This window comes from Schistocerca serialis, chromosome 10 (assembly GCF_023864345.2).
Source record: "Schistocerca serialis cubense isolate TAMUIC-IGC-003099 chromosome 10, iqSchSeri2.2, whole genome shotgun sequence".
Lineage (NCBI taxonomy): Eukaryota > Metazoa > Arthropoda > Insecta > Orthoptera > Acrididae > Schistocerca > Schistocerca serialis.
In genome coordinates this window covers 252,775,473-252,791,253 of record NC_064647.1, presented here as the reverse complement: position 1 = coordinate 252,791,253, position 15,781 = coordinate 252,775,473, and the positions used below count along the sequence as shown (strand labels likewise).

The 15,781-nt window shown below is 39.9% G+C and overlaps 1 protein-coding gene across 3 annotated transcripts in view; it reads right to left on the bottom strand.

Annotated features, from left to right (window-relative positions):
* LOC126424791 (uncharacterized) overlaps positions 1–15,781 on the bottom strand; it is a 147,005-nt gene that overhangs the window by 95,707 nt on the left and 35,517 nt on the right. For 2 of the 3 annotated variants that reach the window (XM_050087563.1, XM_050087564.1), the window contains exons 7-8: positions 15,356–15,565; positions 12,518–12,719 (exon numbers count right to left, since the gene is read on the bottom strand). In XM_050087563.1, the coding sequence (XP_049943520.1) occupies positions 12,518–12,719; positions 15,356–15,565 (412 nt within the window). The remainder of the gene's footprint in view (positions 1–12,517; positions 12,720–15,355; positions 15,566–15,781) is intronic. The other variant, XM_050087565.1, reaches the window with a different exon arrangement.

Below are 15,781 nucleotides of genomic sequence, written 5' to 3'. Positions count from 1 at the left end.
ATTCAGTTAACTTCCACAGCCAGTTAGTCTCACTTTAATCATAACACATACACAATTTAAACATTGATATGCTAGGATATTAATGAAAATTAATTTAATAATTTTTGTTTCAGGTCACAAAGCCTACTGCAGTGGCACCGATGATTTTGCAAGCTGAAAAGAATATGTACATAGGGTACTTACATCTTACTATCAAATGTTTGCTGCAGGAACACCCAAAAATAAGTAATGACAGGTTAAGGAGGGAGAAGGGCAAAGAGAGGTGGGAAGTGGCAACAGGTAGCAGAAGGAACAGGCCTAGAACTAAGTCTGACAGTTTTGTGGTGAATGTCAAAAATAAGTTTGACCTGTTGCTTCAGTTAGAAACTGATGAGCCTCAAGCAGAGGTAGGTGTAGACAGGACACAACAAACTTTCAATAGGAAATTGAAAAAGAATGTAGGAAAGTCATCGAAAAGGAAGAAAGTTTTGTTGTTAGGCAGTTCTCATGCCAGAGGTGTAGGCCAACTTCTGCAGGAGGAATTAGGACCAGAATACCAGGTCACAAATTTTTTCAAACCAAGTGCTAGTCTGGATCAGGTGACAGAGGATTTAGGTTCACTCTGTAAAGGATTTACCAGGGAAGACACCGTGGTTATTGTGGGAGGGCCAGGGAACAGCATCGACAGAGATCCTGGGTACAGTATAGAGTGTGACCTGGTAAAGATTGCGTCGGCATCGAGACACACCAATGTTGAATTTGTATCTGTCCTGAGACGCCATGACCGGCCTCATTTGAACTCTTCTGTTGGGAGAGTTAATTTGGAGTTGGAACGGCTGCTTGGGTCGGGTGCGGGGGCTCATATTGGTGTGGTTCCTGTTGATTGTCTCAGTAGGTGGGACTATACCAGGCACGGCCTACATCTCAACAGGAAAGGGAAGGGGAAACTGGCTGGGGTAATAGCAGGAAATTTAAGGGGGGGAGGCACTGCCATGAATGGTAAAATACCAGTGGTTACAGGTGTTGGAGCAGCACCTTTTTTAGGATAGGTAAGACAGAAAGATGTCAAGTTCTACGAGAGGTCAGGATTGAAACAAATCTTCAATTTAGGAAAGAAATTAAACAGCACAATTCTAGCACATTGGATCACCAATCACAGCTATCAATTATAAATTTTCACCAATCACCAGAAATTTTATCTCCACCAAGTTTATCTCAGTCCTAGGTAATTGCATTGATGAATTAAAGTCACCCAACCCAATTGACATAATCTGCCTCTCTGAACACCATGTGACCACTGGTATAGGAACTAGGCCTAAGCACAATGAGAAACTCAGACAGGAGAGTACTGCAAATGTTAGAATAAGGAAAGGTTCTCATAAAAGTATAATTAAAAATAATGTAAGTATATTTCATCAAAATATTGGGAGTTTAAAGAATAAAGCAGACGAGCTTCTGGTTTGTTTAGAAGATTTAGAAGCTGAGAATGAAATAGATATACTATGCCTGTCTGAGCATCACATTGTTACTGATATGGATAAGGTAAATGTAAGTGGTTATAAGCTCTCTGCACATGTAATGAGAGAAAATGTGGAGAAAGGAGGAGTTGCCATATATGTCAAAAGTTATCATTGTGCAAAAAGTATAGAAACAAAAAAGTTTTGTGTAGAGAAACATATAGAAGCATGTGCCTGTGAGCTTAAATTAAATAAAGGCACATTTATAATTGTAACTGTATATAGGTCCCCATCAGGAAATTTTCATCTATTTCTGAAAAATTTGGACTCCTTGTTGTGCTATCTGTCAGACAGGGGGAAGCAAATTATTATTTGTGGGGACTTCAATGTAGATTCTCTGAAAGGGGGTAATAGGAAAAATGACCTTGAAGTATTACTCGGTTCTTTCAATTTGACACCCGTTATTGATTTTCCTACTCGGGTGGTAAAGGATAGCAGCTCACTGATAGATAACTTCTTTATAGACCAAGATAAGTTTAACCAGATAAATGCTCAGCCTGTTGAGAATGGTCTTTCTGATCATGGTGCACAGCTAGTTACAATATATGACATAGCTCCATTCAGCAATACTAAACAGTCCTCCAAAGTAGTACGTTCAATCAATGATTTAACAATTGCAAATTTCAGGGAAAGCCTACAGCAGTTAGACTGGGATGAGGTGTACCGTGAACCTGATGCCAATTTAAAATATAATTTATTTCACGACATTTTTGTAAATGCATTTGAAAACTGCTTCCCCAAGAAAATAGTTAAATATACTCGTAAGAAACCTTGTAACAAACCATGGCTTACTAAGGGTATAAAAATATCTTGTAACCGGAAAAGGGAAATGTATCTGACAGCAAGAAAGAGTAGTGACCCAGAAACTATCAAAAATTATAAAAACTACTGTGTTATATTAAGAAAAGTTATTAAAAAATCCAGGAGTATGTGTATCATGTCTGAAATCAGTAACTCTGATAGTAAATTAAAACAATTTGGAATATTATTAAAAGAGAAACAGGTCAATCAAGAGCAGAGGAAGACAATATTACCATCAAATTGAATGAAAACTTTATGAACAAAAAGTCAGAAGTTGAAAATATTTTTAACAATCATTTTCTAAATGTTGTGGATATAGTAGGATCCAGGTGTTCATTAGAAGATGCTAGGCTGTTAATGGAAGAGGCCATACCTATGCAATTTGATACAATTGAAATCTCACCCACTTCTCCCTCTGAAATTAGGAAAATAATAAACTTGCTTAAAAGCAAAAACTCACATGGAATTGATGGCATTTCCAGCAAAATACTAAAAGCTTGTTCTCAACAGATAAGTAAGATTCTCAGCCACCTGTGTAATAGCTCTCTGGAACAGGGCATTTTCCCTCATAGACTGAAATATGCTATTGTTATACCTTTGCATAAAAAGGGGGATAGATCTGATGTCAACAATTACCGTCCAATCTCCCTTCTAACAGCTTTATCCAAAATTTTTGAGAAAGTAATGTATTCAAGAGTAGCTTCACATATCTGTAAAAATGAAGTACTAACAAAATGTCAGTTTGGTTTCCAGAAAGGTTTTTCAACAGAAAATGCCATATATGCTTTCACCAGTCAAATTTTGAATGATCTGAATAACCGAACACCACCCATTGGGATTTTTTGTGATCTCTCAAAGGCTTTTGATTGTGTAAATCATGAAATTCTGCTAGACAAGCTCAAGTATTGTGGCATGAATGGGACAGTGCACAAATGGTTTAATTCGTACCTAACTGGAAGAGTGCAGAAAGTTGAAATAAGTAGTTCTCGTAACATGCAAAGATCAGCACATTCCTCAAACTGGGGAACTATCAAGAATGGGGTTCCACAAGAGTCAGTCTTGGGTCCTTTGTTGTTCTTATTATATATTAATGACTTGCCATTCTATATTCATGAAGAGGCAAAGTTAGTTCTCTTCGCTGATGATACAAGTATAGTAATCACACCTGAGAAACAAGAATTAACTGATGAAATTGTCAATACTGTCTTTCAGAAAATTACTAAGTGGTTCCTTGTAAACGGACTCTCACTGAATTTTGATAAGACACAGTACATACAGTGAATGGTATGACGCCATTAATAAATATAGACCTTAATCAGAAGCATATAGCTAAGGTAGAATATTCCAAATTTTTAGGTATGTCCATTGATGAGAGATTAAATTGGAAGAAACACATTGATGATCTGCTGAAACGTTTGAGTTCAGCTACTTATGCAATAAGGGTCATTGCAAATTTTGGTGATAAACATCTTAGTAAATTAGCTTACTACGCCTATTTTCACTCATTGCTTGCATATGGCATCATATTTTGGGGTAATTCATCACTGAGGAATAAAGTATTTATTGCACAAAAGCGTGTAATCAGAATAATAGCTGGAGTCCACCCAAGATCATCCTGCAGACATTTATTTAAGGATCTAGGGATATTCACAGTAGCTTCTCAGTATATATACTCTCTTATGAAATTTGTTATTAACAACCAAACCCAATTCAAAAGTAATAGCAGTGCGCATAACTACAATACTAGGAGAAAGGACGATCTTCACTATTCAAGATTAAATCTAACTTTGGCACAGAAAGGGGTGAATTATACTGGCACTAAAGTCTTTGGTCACTTACCAAATAGTATCAAAAGTCTGACAGATAACCAACAAGTATTTAAGAAGAAATTAAAAGAATTTCTGAATGACAACTCCTTCTACTCCATAGAGGAATTTTTAGATATAAATTAAGAAAAAAAAGAAAAAAATTAAAAAAATAAAATAAAAAATAAAGAAAAACAAAAAAATACAAAAAAATTAAGTTGTTATATTAACTTAAGTATGTTGTTAAATTAACCTAATTATGTCATGTATTGGAAAATTTGACTCGTTCCACATCGTTACGAAATATCGTATTCATGATCCATGGAACTAGTATTAATCTAATCTAATCTAATCTAATATGGTATGGCAAGCACCTTAACAGAAGGTCAACAAAAAAGACTTGACCCCACCATACTAGATAATAACCTAAGCACAGCAGCAGGTTTGATACTAGCACTAAAATTTTCCTGGTTGGAAGGACATGAGAAGGAAGAAGCTATTTGTTTATTAAAGGAAGAAATGGTGTATGGTGAAACATCATCTCTGAAAAATGAAGAAACTTTTCAAGGAAGTGATAGAGCAGTTTTTTAACGCTGTTTCTTCAGCAACATATTCTGGAGAGTTTGATGAGGCAGCTTCAGCTTCATACATCTCCAGTAGTTCAACTGAAGTGAAACTTCTCATTCAGCATAGTTCAGTAAAATGATTGTTTTTAAAACTAAATGCAGGAATACCCTCTATCACTCCTGTGAAGCACCTCTTGAATGTATGCAAAGAAATTCTTCCAACTGAGAGGAACAGGCCCAGAGATAAAAACTTTGAAATGTAGCTGTTTTCTGAAGGCACGGTAATCTGAAACTGTAAATGAACACTGAATATGTTGGTAACATTTGTATTCATTCTTGTGTCATCCTCTTTTCTTTTTTCTTCAAAATACATATCATTCTATTAACTCTTGTGTTTGGTGTGTTTTTCATGCATGATGATCCTCCCTATGTTCCTCTACCAGTGATGGTTGTCACAATGCCCATTCTAAGATACACGGTGAGCAGCCTCGCTTTTCCTAAAGTTAGGTCATTAATCCACCTGACTGAAAAGTAAAAGTAATTTTAATTGAAGCCAATTACTTTTTTGGGTACTTTTGTCAAAACTGGTAAAGATAATATAAAATGACTTAGTCAAGTGTTCAGAATATAAACTTTCAGTATGATATTTACTTATTGGACAAGTTTAAAGTCAGTTATTTGCCTATGATGATGACTGAAGTAGAAGGAATTTATTTATTGTCCCTGACAGTAGTGACAATGTAAGGGAAAATAAGCAGAAGATATGAAATGAAGTTTGTGTTGGTAGTTAATGCACGAATGTTAAGCATAGTGCTATGGTGATGTAATGTTTGGCATTTTGGCCTAGGAAGCAAGAAGACCCAGGTTCGAATACCGGCTGCAGCACAAGTTCTAATTCATTTCTTCTGCTTCAATTATTACCGTAGATAAAGAAGAGACTTAAATGTCTCAGGGAAAAATATAATTATAAGATCAGTTATTTGCATAGAACAATAAAACTGTAATGTTAAAAGCACTGAAGTTGTAGAGAACAAAACAGGTTTCATCTATTTCAATGACATTGATACATCTTAGTATTAAATGTTAATAATAACTGTACAAAATTTGGTACATTAAACTTTTGTATTTAACAAAATAATTTATTTAAAATGTATTGTTGATATCTGTTAAGCACATTGTCACATTTAAATTTTTTCACACGAACTTTACTTCAATGTAAACTGTGATAAATTATGATTACAATATTTTAAGAATCACCCACTGTCATTTAACTATACGGGCACGCCGAAAAGTAGTATCTCCGAATTTTTTATTCCCATACCAATATTGATCATGGTATTACACATGCTACACATTACTCGATCGATTTTATCATGTCGCCGATGCAAGTGGTGACCCTCTGCCGGGGCTTCAAACCGTAGTGTGTAGCAAGGTGGTATCTAACACGTGTGTGTGTGTGTGTGTGTGTGTGTGTGTGTGTGTGTGTGTGTGTGTGTGTGTGTGTGTGTGAAATGGCACACTATAATCGAGTTATTACAACAGAAAACATGACTCCAAATGAAATGCATAGGAGAATGGAAGCCGTGTACTGCGACGATCGTATTGATATCAGAAAGATGCGATGTCAGGTCGTTCGTGCTCATAATGAAGGAAAGGGGGGAGCTAATCTCTACGCGAGTGACAGTTCAGAGTGGATGACTGCATTTCCAAACCTCACATAACACCTTCGAGGACTTCACTTTGATAGTGGTGAAGTGGTGCAAGCAGTGGTGAGCTCGTGGCTTGGTCGACAAACATTCTACAGTGACGGTATCAACAAACTTGCCTTTTTTTGAGAGAAATGTGTCAGCCGAGAGGGTGACTACTTTGAGAGATAAATATGTAGGTACATAAAGAATGAAGATGCAGAGTGTTAACAAAATTTGGTTTATTTAAAAAGCTTTACAAGTTTTCAGATAAAAAGTTCGGAGGCTTTACCTTTCAGCACACTCTCATACACGTTGGCAGGTGACAGGGCCAGCAATTAGCAGTGCTGTACATAATTAGTAAAATGTCAGTCGTCAGCCATGTCAGAGGTGAATGAAGATGGTTAATACATGGAGAAATTCTGAAGCTCAAATGTTGAAATTTATTTGAAAAATATACAAGCTGTCCTATGTGACATACGTAAAGGTTTTCAGAAATTACCACAACCAGTCACCTTCTAAATAGATGTATTTCAATAAACCATGAGTGGTTTCGAGCTGCCTAGCAGCTCATCATCAGACGGTACATACGTACATTCAGTGCTTTTTGTTGTAGCTTTGTGAGGCTTGTTGTGTACCTGTGGCAAGATAGAAAACAGCAAATAAGCGCAACATGTGGTACAGTTTTATGCAATATTTACAATATAAGTTCTACTTAAAGGTGTTACTTACAGTTAATAGATTCTGCAAATATATATTTGTAATGTGTGACACTTTTTGAAACATTATTCCCACTTTCAAAATGCTTTCACACACTACAATTAACAGATTTTGCCAAACACATGTTTTACAATTTGTAAACAAATCAAAGACTGTGATTAAACGACACGCTCAAAGATTACATGTTGAACCAAAGACATTGACGACACGCTCAAAGATTACATGTTGAACCAAAGACATTGTTGGTCAAAACTCACATTATTGAAGGTTATATCTTACTTAAAAGGAATATATATGCCAAATTAACTTAAACTAGTGAAACTGTATCGTTCTTGCAGGAAATATAAATGCCAAACTAACTTAAATTAGTAAAAATTGAGCTGCAAATTAATATGTGCCTTTTTAAAAGGTGAATGAAACTGCTGTGCTGGTACTGCGAACGGCTGAAAGCAAGGGGAAACTACGGCTGTAATTTTTCCCGAGGGCATGCAGCTTTACTGTATGATTAAATGATGATGGCGTCCTCTTGGGTAAAATATTCCGGAGGTAAAATAGTCCCCCATTCGGATCTCCGGGCGGGGATTACTCAAGAGGATGTCGTTATCAGGAGAAAGAAAACTGGCGTTCTACGGATCGGAGCGTGGAATGTCAGATCCCTTAATCGGGCAGGTAAGTTAGAAAATTTAAAAAGGGAAATGGATAGGTTAAAGTTAGATATAGTGGGAATTAGTGAAGTTCGGTGGCAGGAGGAACAAGACTTCTGGTCAGGTGACTACAGGGTTATAAACACAAAGTCCAATAGGGGTAATGCAGGAGTAGGTTTAATAATGAATAGGAAAATAGGAATGCGGGTAAGCTACTACAAACAGCATAGTGAACGCATTATTGTGGCCAAGATAGATACGAAGCCCACACCTACTACAGTAGTACAAGTTTATATGCCAACTAGCTCTGCAGATGACGAAGAAATTGAAGAAATGTATGATGAAATAAAAGAAATTATTCAGATAGTGAAGGGAGACGAAAATTTAATAGTCATGGGTGACTGGAATTCGAGTGTAGGAAAATGGAGAGAAGGAAACGTAGTAGGTGAATATGGATTGGGGCTAAGAAATGAAAGAGGAAGCCGCCTGATAGAATTTTGCACAGAGCACAACTTAATCATAGCTAACACCTGGTTTAAGAATCATGATAGAAGGTTGTATACATGGAAGAACCCTGGAGATACTAAAAGGTATCAGATAGATTATATAATGGTAAGACAGAGATTTAGGAACCAGGTTTTAAATTGTAAGACATTTCCAGGGGCAGATGTGGACTCTGACCACAATCTATTGGTTATGACCTGTAGATTAAAACTGAAGAAACTGCAAAAAGGTGGGAATTTAAGGAGATGGGACCTGGATAAACTGAAAGAACCCGAGGTTGTACAGAGTTTCAGGGAGAGCATAAGGGAACAATTGATAGGAATGGGGGAAAGAAATACAGTAGAAGAAGAATGGGTAGCTCTGAGGGATGAAGTAGTGAAGGCAGCAGACGATCAAGTAGGTAAAAAGAAGAGGGTTGGTAGAAATCCTTGGGTAACAGAAGAAATATTGAATTTAATTGATGAAAGGAGAAAATATAAAAATGCAGTAAATGAAGCAGGCAAAAAGGAATACAAACGTCTCAAAAATGAGATCGACAGGAAGTGCAAAATGGCTAAGCAGGGATGGCTAGAGGACAAATGTAAGGATGTAGTGGCTTATCTCACTAGGGGTAAGATAGATACTGCCTACAGGAAAATTAAAGAGACCTTTGGAGATAAGAGAACCACATGTATGAACATCAAGAGCTCAGATGGAAACCCAGTTCTAAGCAAAGAAGGGAAAGCAGAAAGGTGGAAGGAATATATAGAGGGTCTATACAAGGGCGATGCACTTGAGGACAATATTATGGAAATGGAAGAGGATGTAGATGAAGATGAAATGGGAGATACGATACTGCGTGAAGAGTTTGACAGAGCACTGAAGGACCTGAGTCGAAACAAGGCCCCTGGAGTAGACAACATTCCATTGGAACTACTGACGGCCTTGGGAGAGCCAGTCCTGACAAAACTCTACCATCTGGTGAGCAAGATGTATGAAACAGGCGAAATACCCTCAGACTTCAAGAAGAATATAATAATTCCAATCCCAAAGAAAGTAGGTGTTGAAAGATGTGAAAATTACCGAACTATCAGTTTAATAAGCCACAGCTGCAAAGTACTAACACGAATTCTTTACAGACGAATGGAAAAACTAGTAGAAGCCGACCTCGGGGAAGATCAGTTTGGATTCCGTAGAAATACTGGAACACGTGAGGCAATGCTGACCTTACGACTTATCTTTGAAGAAAGATTAAGGAAAGGCAAACCTACGTTTCTAGCATTTGTAGACTTAGAGAAAGCTTTTGACAATGTTGACTGGAATACTCTCTTTCAAATTCTAAAGGTGGCAGGGGTAAAATACAGGGAGCGAAAGGCTATTTACAATTTGTACAGAAACCAGGTGGCAGTTATAAGAGTTGAGGGACATGAAAGGGAAGCAGTGGTTGGGAAGGGAGTAAGACAGGGTTGTAGCCTCTCCCCGATGTTATTCAATCTCTATATTGAGCAAGCAGTAAAGGAAACAAAAGAAAAATTCGGAGTAGGTATTAAAATCCATGGAGAAGAAATAAAAACTTTGAGGTTCGCCAATGACATTGTAATTCTGTCAGAGACAGCAAAGGACTTGGAAGAGCAGTTGAACGGAATGGATGGTGTCTTGAAGGAGGATATAAGATGAACATCAACAAAAGCAAGACGAGGATAATGGAATGTAGTCGAGTTAAGTTGGGTGATGCTGAGGGTATTAGATTAGGAAATGAGACACGAAGTAGTAAAGGAGTTTTGCTATTTGGGGAGCAAAATAACTGATGATGGACGAAGTAGAGAGGATATAAAATGTAGACTGGCAATGGCAAGGAAAGCGTTTCTGAAGAAGAGAAATTTGTTAACATCGAGTATAGATTTAAGTGTTAGGAAGTTATTTCTGAAAGTATTTGTATGGAGTGTAGCCATGTATGGAAGTGAAACATGGACGGTAAATAGTTTGGACAAGAAGAGAATAGAAGCTTTTGAAATGTGGTGCTACAGAAGAATGCTGAAGATTAGATGGGTAGATCACATAACTAATGAGGAAGTATTGAATAGGATTGGGGAGAAGAGAAGTTTGTGGCACAACTTGACCAGAAGAAGGGATCGGTTGGTAGGACATGTTCTGAGGCATCAAGGGATCACCAATTTAGTATTGGAGGGCAGTGTGGAGGGTAAAAATCATAGGGGGAGACCAAGAGATGAATACACTAAGCAGATTCAGAAGGATGTAGGTTGCAGTAGGTACTGGGAGATGAAGAAGCTTGCACAGGATAGAGTAGCATGGAGAGCTGCATCAAACCAGTCTCAGGACTGAAGACCACAACAACAACAACAACAACAACAACATGAAACTAGATGTCCAAATTGTATTTCTATTACAATTAAGAGATAATTTTTAACAGCCATTTTCTTCAAACGCCCCGGCAGATTTAAAACGCCCCGGCAGATTTAAAACGCCCCGGCAGACTTAAAACGCCCCGGCAGACTTAAAACGCCCCGGCAGACTTAAAACGCCCCGGCAGACTTGAAACGCCCCGGCAGACTTGAAACGCCCCGGCAGACTTGAAACGCCCCGGCAGACTTGAAACGCCCCGGCAGACTTGAAACGCCCCGGCAGACTTGAAACGCCCCGGCAGACTTAAAACGCCCCGGCAGACTTAAAACGCCCCGGCAGACTTAAAACGCCCCGGCAGACTTAAAACGCCCCGGCAGACTTAAAACGCCCCGGCAGACTTAAAACGCCCCGGCAGACTTAAAACGCCCCGGCAGACTTAAAACGCCCCGGCAGACTTAAAACGCCCCGGCAGACTTAAAACGCCCCGGCAGACTTAAAACGCCCCGGCAGACTTAAAACGCCCCGGCAGACTTAAAACGCCCCGGCAGACTTAAAACGCCCCGGCAGACTTAAAACGCCCCGGCAGACTTAAAACGCCCCGGCAGACTTAAAACGCCCCGGCAGACTTATAACGCCCCGGCAGACTTATAACGCCCCGGCAGACTTAAAACGCCCCGGCAGATTTAAAACGCCCCGGCAGATTTAAAACGCCCCGGCAGATTAAAACTTACTGGCAGATTAAAACTTACTGGCAAATTAAAACTTACTGGCAAATTAAAACTTACTGGCAAATTAAAACTTACTGGCAAATTAAAACTTACTGGCAAATTAAAACTTACTGGCAAATTAAAACTTACTGGCAGATTAAAACTGTGTGCCGGACTGAGACTCGAACTCTGGACCTTTGCCTTTCACGGGCAAGTGCTCTACCAACTGAGCTACCCAAGCACGACTATCGGAATTAAAGCTGTGAGGACGTGGTGTGAGTCGTGCTCGGGTAGCTCAGTCAGCAGAGCACTTGACCGCGAAAGGCAAAGGTCCCGAGTTCAAGTCTCGGTCCGGCACACAGTTTTAATCTGCCAGGAAGTTTCGTATCAGCGCACACTCTGCTGTAGAGTGAAAATTTCATTCTCGAGCCATTTTCTTCCTCGATATATTGGTTGAACTGGGCATACAACATCTGAGACCGACAAGTTAGTGGTTAATCTGCAGCTGTTTTTACTAATTTACATTAATTTGGCATTTATATTTCCTGCGAGAAAGACACAATTATGCTAATTTAAGTTAATTTTGCATATATATTCCCTGTAACTAAGATATAATATTCTTCACTGTGAGTGTTAATCAACAACATCTTTAGTTCAACATGAACTCTTTGAGCCTTTAGTTCAGTAACAGTCTTCCGTTTGTTTACGATTTATAAAATGCGAAAGTCGGTGTCTGCGGCAAAGTCTGTTAATGGTAGAGAGTGAAAACAATCTGTAAATGTAAATAATGTTTTCCAAAGTGTCTGTTAATAGTAGAGAGTGAAAACAATCTGTAAATGTAAATAAAGTTTTCCAAAGTGCTACACGTAACAAATATGTATCTGCAGAATCTAATAACTTCAAGTAACATCTACAAGTAGAACTTATACCGTAAATATTTAGTGAAACTGTGCCACGTGTCGTGCTTATTTGCTCTCATTTTCTATCTTGCCACAGATTGAATCCAGTCCTAATTTACTGAAACACGTCTAATTAAAAAGGCGACCGGTTGTTGTAATTTCTGAAAACCTTTTCATGTTATAGTCACAGTGTTCACATCCACAACGGATAAAAGTTTTATTTTGCTGCAAAGATCAGTAATAATTATAACTAACATTCTACACCGCCGTTTCTTCTGCCAGTACCGGGCATTTCGTTCACATAATAGCAGAACTTTTCTGCAGTTGTGAATTCTGCTGGCACCCACCTGTCGGTCACGCCCACGGTGCTGGCCAGGCTCCTCTTCGACACAGCCTCCTCGCTGATGCATACGGCGGCCCTCTTTGCCGGGCCTCTGCCGTCCTCTTCGCCCGCAGACCTCTTTGTCGCCACGGCGACAACCGAGGCCGGCGCAGTCACAACCCGGCGCACTGTCGGCCGGACCTTCCGCGCACCGCTCGTACTGTGTGCTGCGTGAGGAAGAGGGAGGTCACAGGGTGAGCAAACCAAATGTGTGTGAGACCTGGAACAACTCCTTACCTTCACCCCTCACGATGAACAAGTACACATTCCGGCACATCAACATCACGTACGGTAACGGTAACCACTCGCCCTACAGTCGAGGATCCGAGTGGTCTACAAGGCATGGATGAGACACTGAAAATGTTGCAGGGCCTTTGGACAGTCCATTCTCAGAGCTGAAAAAACAGGAACTGCGACCCGACTACAAGTTTCGTGTGTGTGCATTTTCATTCCTAAGGAGGACACAGTCAGAATTCTTAGCAATATTTTCCATCTAATCTGTGTACCTGTCAACCACTTGGCACCTCAACTACAGTATCTGAAATCGCCTTAACTGCTGCCATTACCTGTACTCCATTTGCTACTTTCCAGTTCCTCATTCAAACTGCAGTAAGGTGTTTGGGAGTTGACACGCCTGACACGAGAAAAAGGGGCTGAAGAAATACTAACGCCAAGTGAAAAAATTTTAGCACTACTGCACCGGAGGATTTTGGTACGAATCTGGATCAAAAAGGTAATAAAAATACATGTTATGTATGTAATACTTACAGATTAAAGCAAAGCAAAATGCAAATTGTCACTCCAGTATTAAAACCTGGATAATTTATTAACTTCCGTATATCCCGCGGCAAATGAAAATCTTTAGGGAAGTGCCACAAGCTGACAGAGAGAATTAATGTGAGAAACTAACTCTGAATGCTACATTAATAGACAGCCAGAGGCGATTAACCTGTGGTGTAATGGTACTGAGGATAAAATGTAAGGGTCAGCGAATACAGCCCCAGTGGATCTCGGCATCTGTTCTTATTATTTCTTAGATCCTCAGAAGAGTCGACGTGGAAGTGTAGGACCCTCTCACAACTCACCGGGTCGAGGAAGGACGGGCCGTTCCACCTCCGGTGTGGCTGAGCCCAGTTGTGCACTACAGTGCCGAATCTACCTCTCGGCTGATGCAGTTTTCCCTTATTTACATTAATCTGCTACAGTGTATACGAGTTCATACAGGCACATAAAATTGGTGAGAAAACTTGCAACTTTTTTGGAAGAGTTGTTAACACATTGTCAGCAGGCCTGTAACTGTGGAAGCATTTTCTCCGGTTATTACCAGATTACACACTCACAGTATTTTATTTTTACATTTAAGCCCAATGTGTTCAGGAGCTATAGCAACAGTTACGAACACTATATCGAGATTTTTATTTGTTACATTTGCCTCAGTTCATCATCTGAGAGTATATTTAAAACCAAAGTTTCTCGTAAGAGATTAACATGAAAGTATTATTAATTATTACAAATTTCTCAATAAGTTGACAACTGTTCAAACACTTACGGCTACATGGTAAATTGAAGCAGATGATAAGGTCAAAATCTTAAATAAAGATTTTGAAATGAAATCGCAGTCATCAAAAATAAAGTTGAGCAACTGAAGGCAGTATATCAGCAGCAAAAAACGTGCTTCACCTAAAGTAGTAAATACCGGGCCTAGGGTTTAATATTGCGGAGTGTCAAACCTAGATAGGTGTACCACTCGCAACCTCATAACACAGAGTAAGATTGGCGGTTGTGAAATGACAAACAGGATCGGAAGGGAGACGAGTGTCGCACCTCGTCGATGACAATTGTTTCAAACCAGACAGGAACTGCTGCTATCGGCAAATGCCGGGCAGCATCAAATCGTTTCAGAGAGAATGTCACGGAGACAGACATCGAGGGTCAGCTACCTCAGAAAAGGACGACCCTCACTGCACCACGTAAAGCTGTCGGTGGTCCGAATGACACACAAACTGGGCGGTGGTCGAATGCAGGCATTTGGTACAATCTGACAAGTCGCAATATTGCCTCTTCGCAATCAACGTGATGCATCACATCTACCTACAATCAGACGAATCACGTATTCCGAACGATGTGTAGTCGAGGCTAGAGGTGGTTCAGTGGCTGTTCACGTACTGCGGCTCGAGCCTGTTCATTCGGGTCACTACGAATGCCACACAGGATGACTGTTTCCAGTGTTTTACCTAGTGAGCAAGCTGTTCCATGCTCCTACCTGTATAGTCTCCTGTTTAACCAGTTGTAAATAATAACCTCATAGGCAAGGGTAGCAAGGGTCGAGAGAAGTATCTGAACATACAGAAATGTCACTGCGACCGTACGATGCTCGGAGGTGGTTTCATCTGTATAACCCACCACCAGTCGTACAGAAAGTTATTGATACCTTCTGGTTCCAGATGTAAAAGGAAAGTGACAACATAACCCCAATAAAGGCTAACCTGTTGATTCAATACTGTTTGTACCACCCCAATTTGAATGACTGTACAGAAGAGAGTATATATTAACCTCCCGACTCCTTAAAATATGTTTAGGTCCTCTGAAACAGCGTCTATCAGTATCATAATTGTAATGTGGTATTCGGTGACGTAATTGAAACTACTGTTTGTTAATCCTGTTATGTTTATCTTCCATTTCTGAAGCACTTATCAGCATCAATCATTTGTTAACTCTGTTCTCTATTCCGAAATGTTATCGTATCTCGCAGTGTTTTCAAATCAGAGGAAGCGAAAGACCCAGTGCAGTGCAGCCACCTCACCCACAGCTGCAGTCACGTCCCGTGCAGAGACTGCGTTCACGACAGGTGCGGCGGCACCGAGCTGCCGCTGCCGCGGCTCCGCTCTCGCCGCAGCCTCTGGCGACGTGCAGCTCTGCCTCTGAGCAGTCTCCGCACCCCTAACTGTCACCGCCACCGCCACCGTCTGCAGTCGCTTAGCAGATGCGGGCAGTTCTGCTTTCAACAAGGCCTCTATAAAATAGACAGATCACTCAAAATCTGGCACCCACAAAACATTCCATTAGCCAGTATAACACGTAAGCTCAGTAAAAGGAGTGTGCAGCACAAAAATGGTAACCTAACCCACTTGCAACTGCGTGTTCCTTCTCTGGAAGTGTGAAACTGTGACAGGAACTACGGGTGAAATGTCTCGCGAGCCACTACGTTTCTGTTAATGCAGTTATCGAA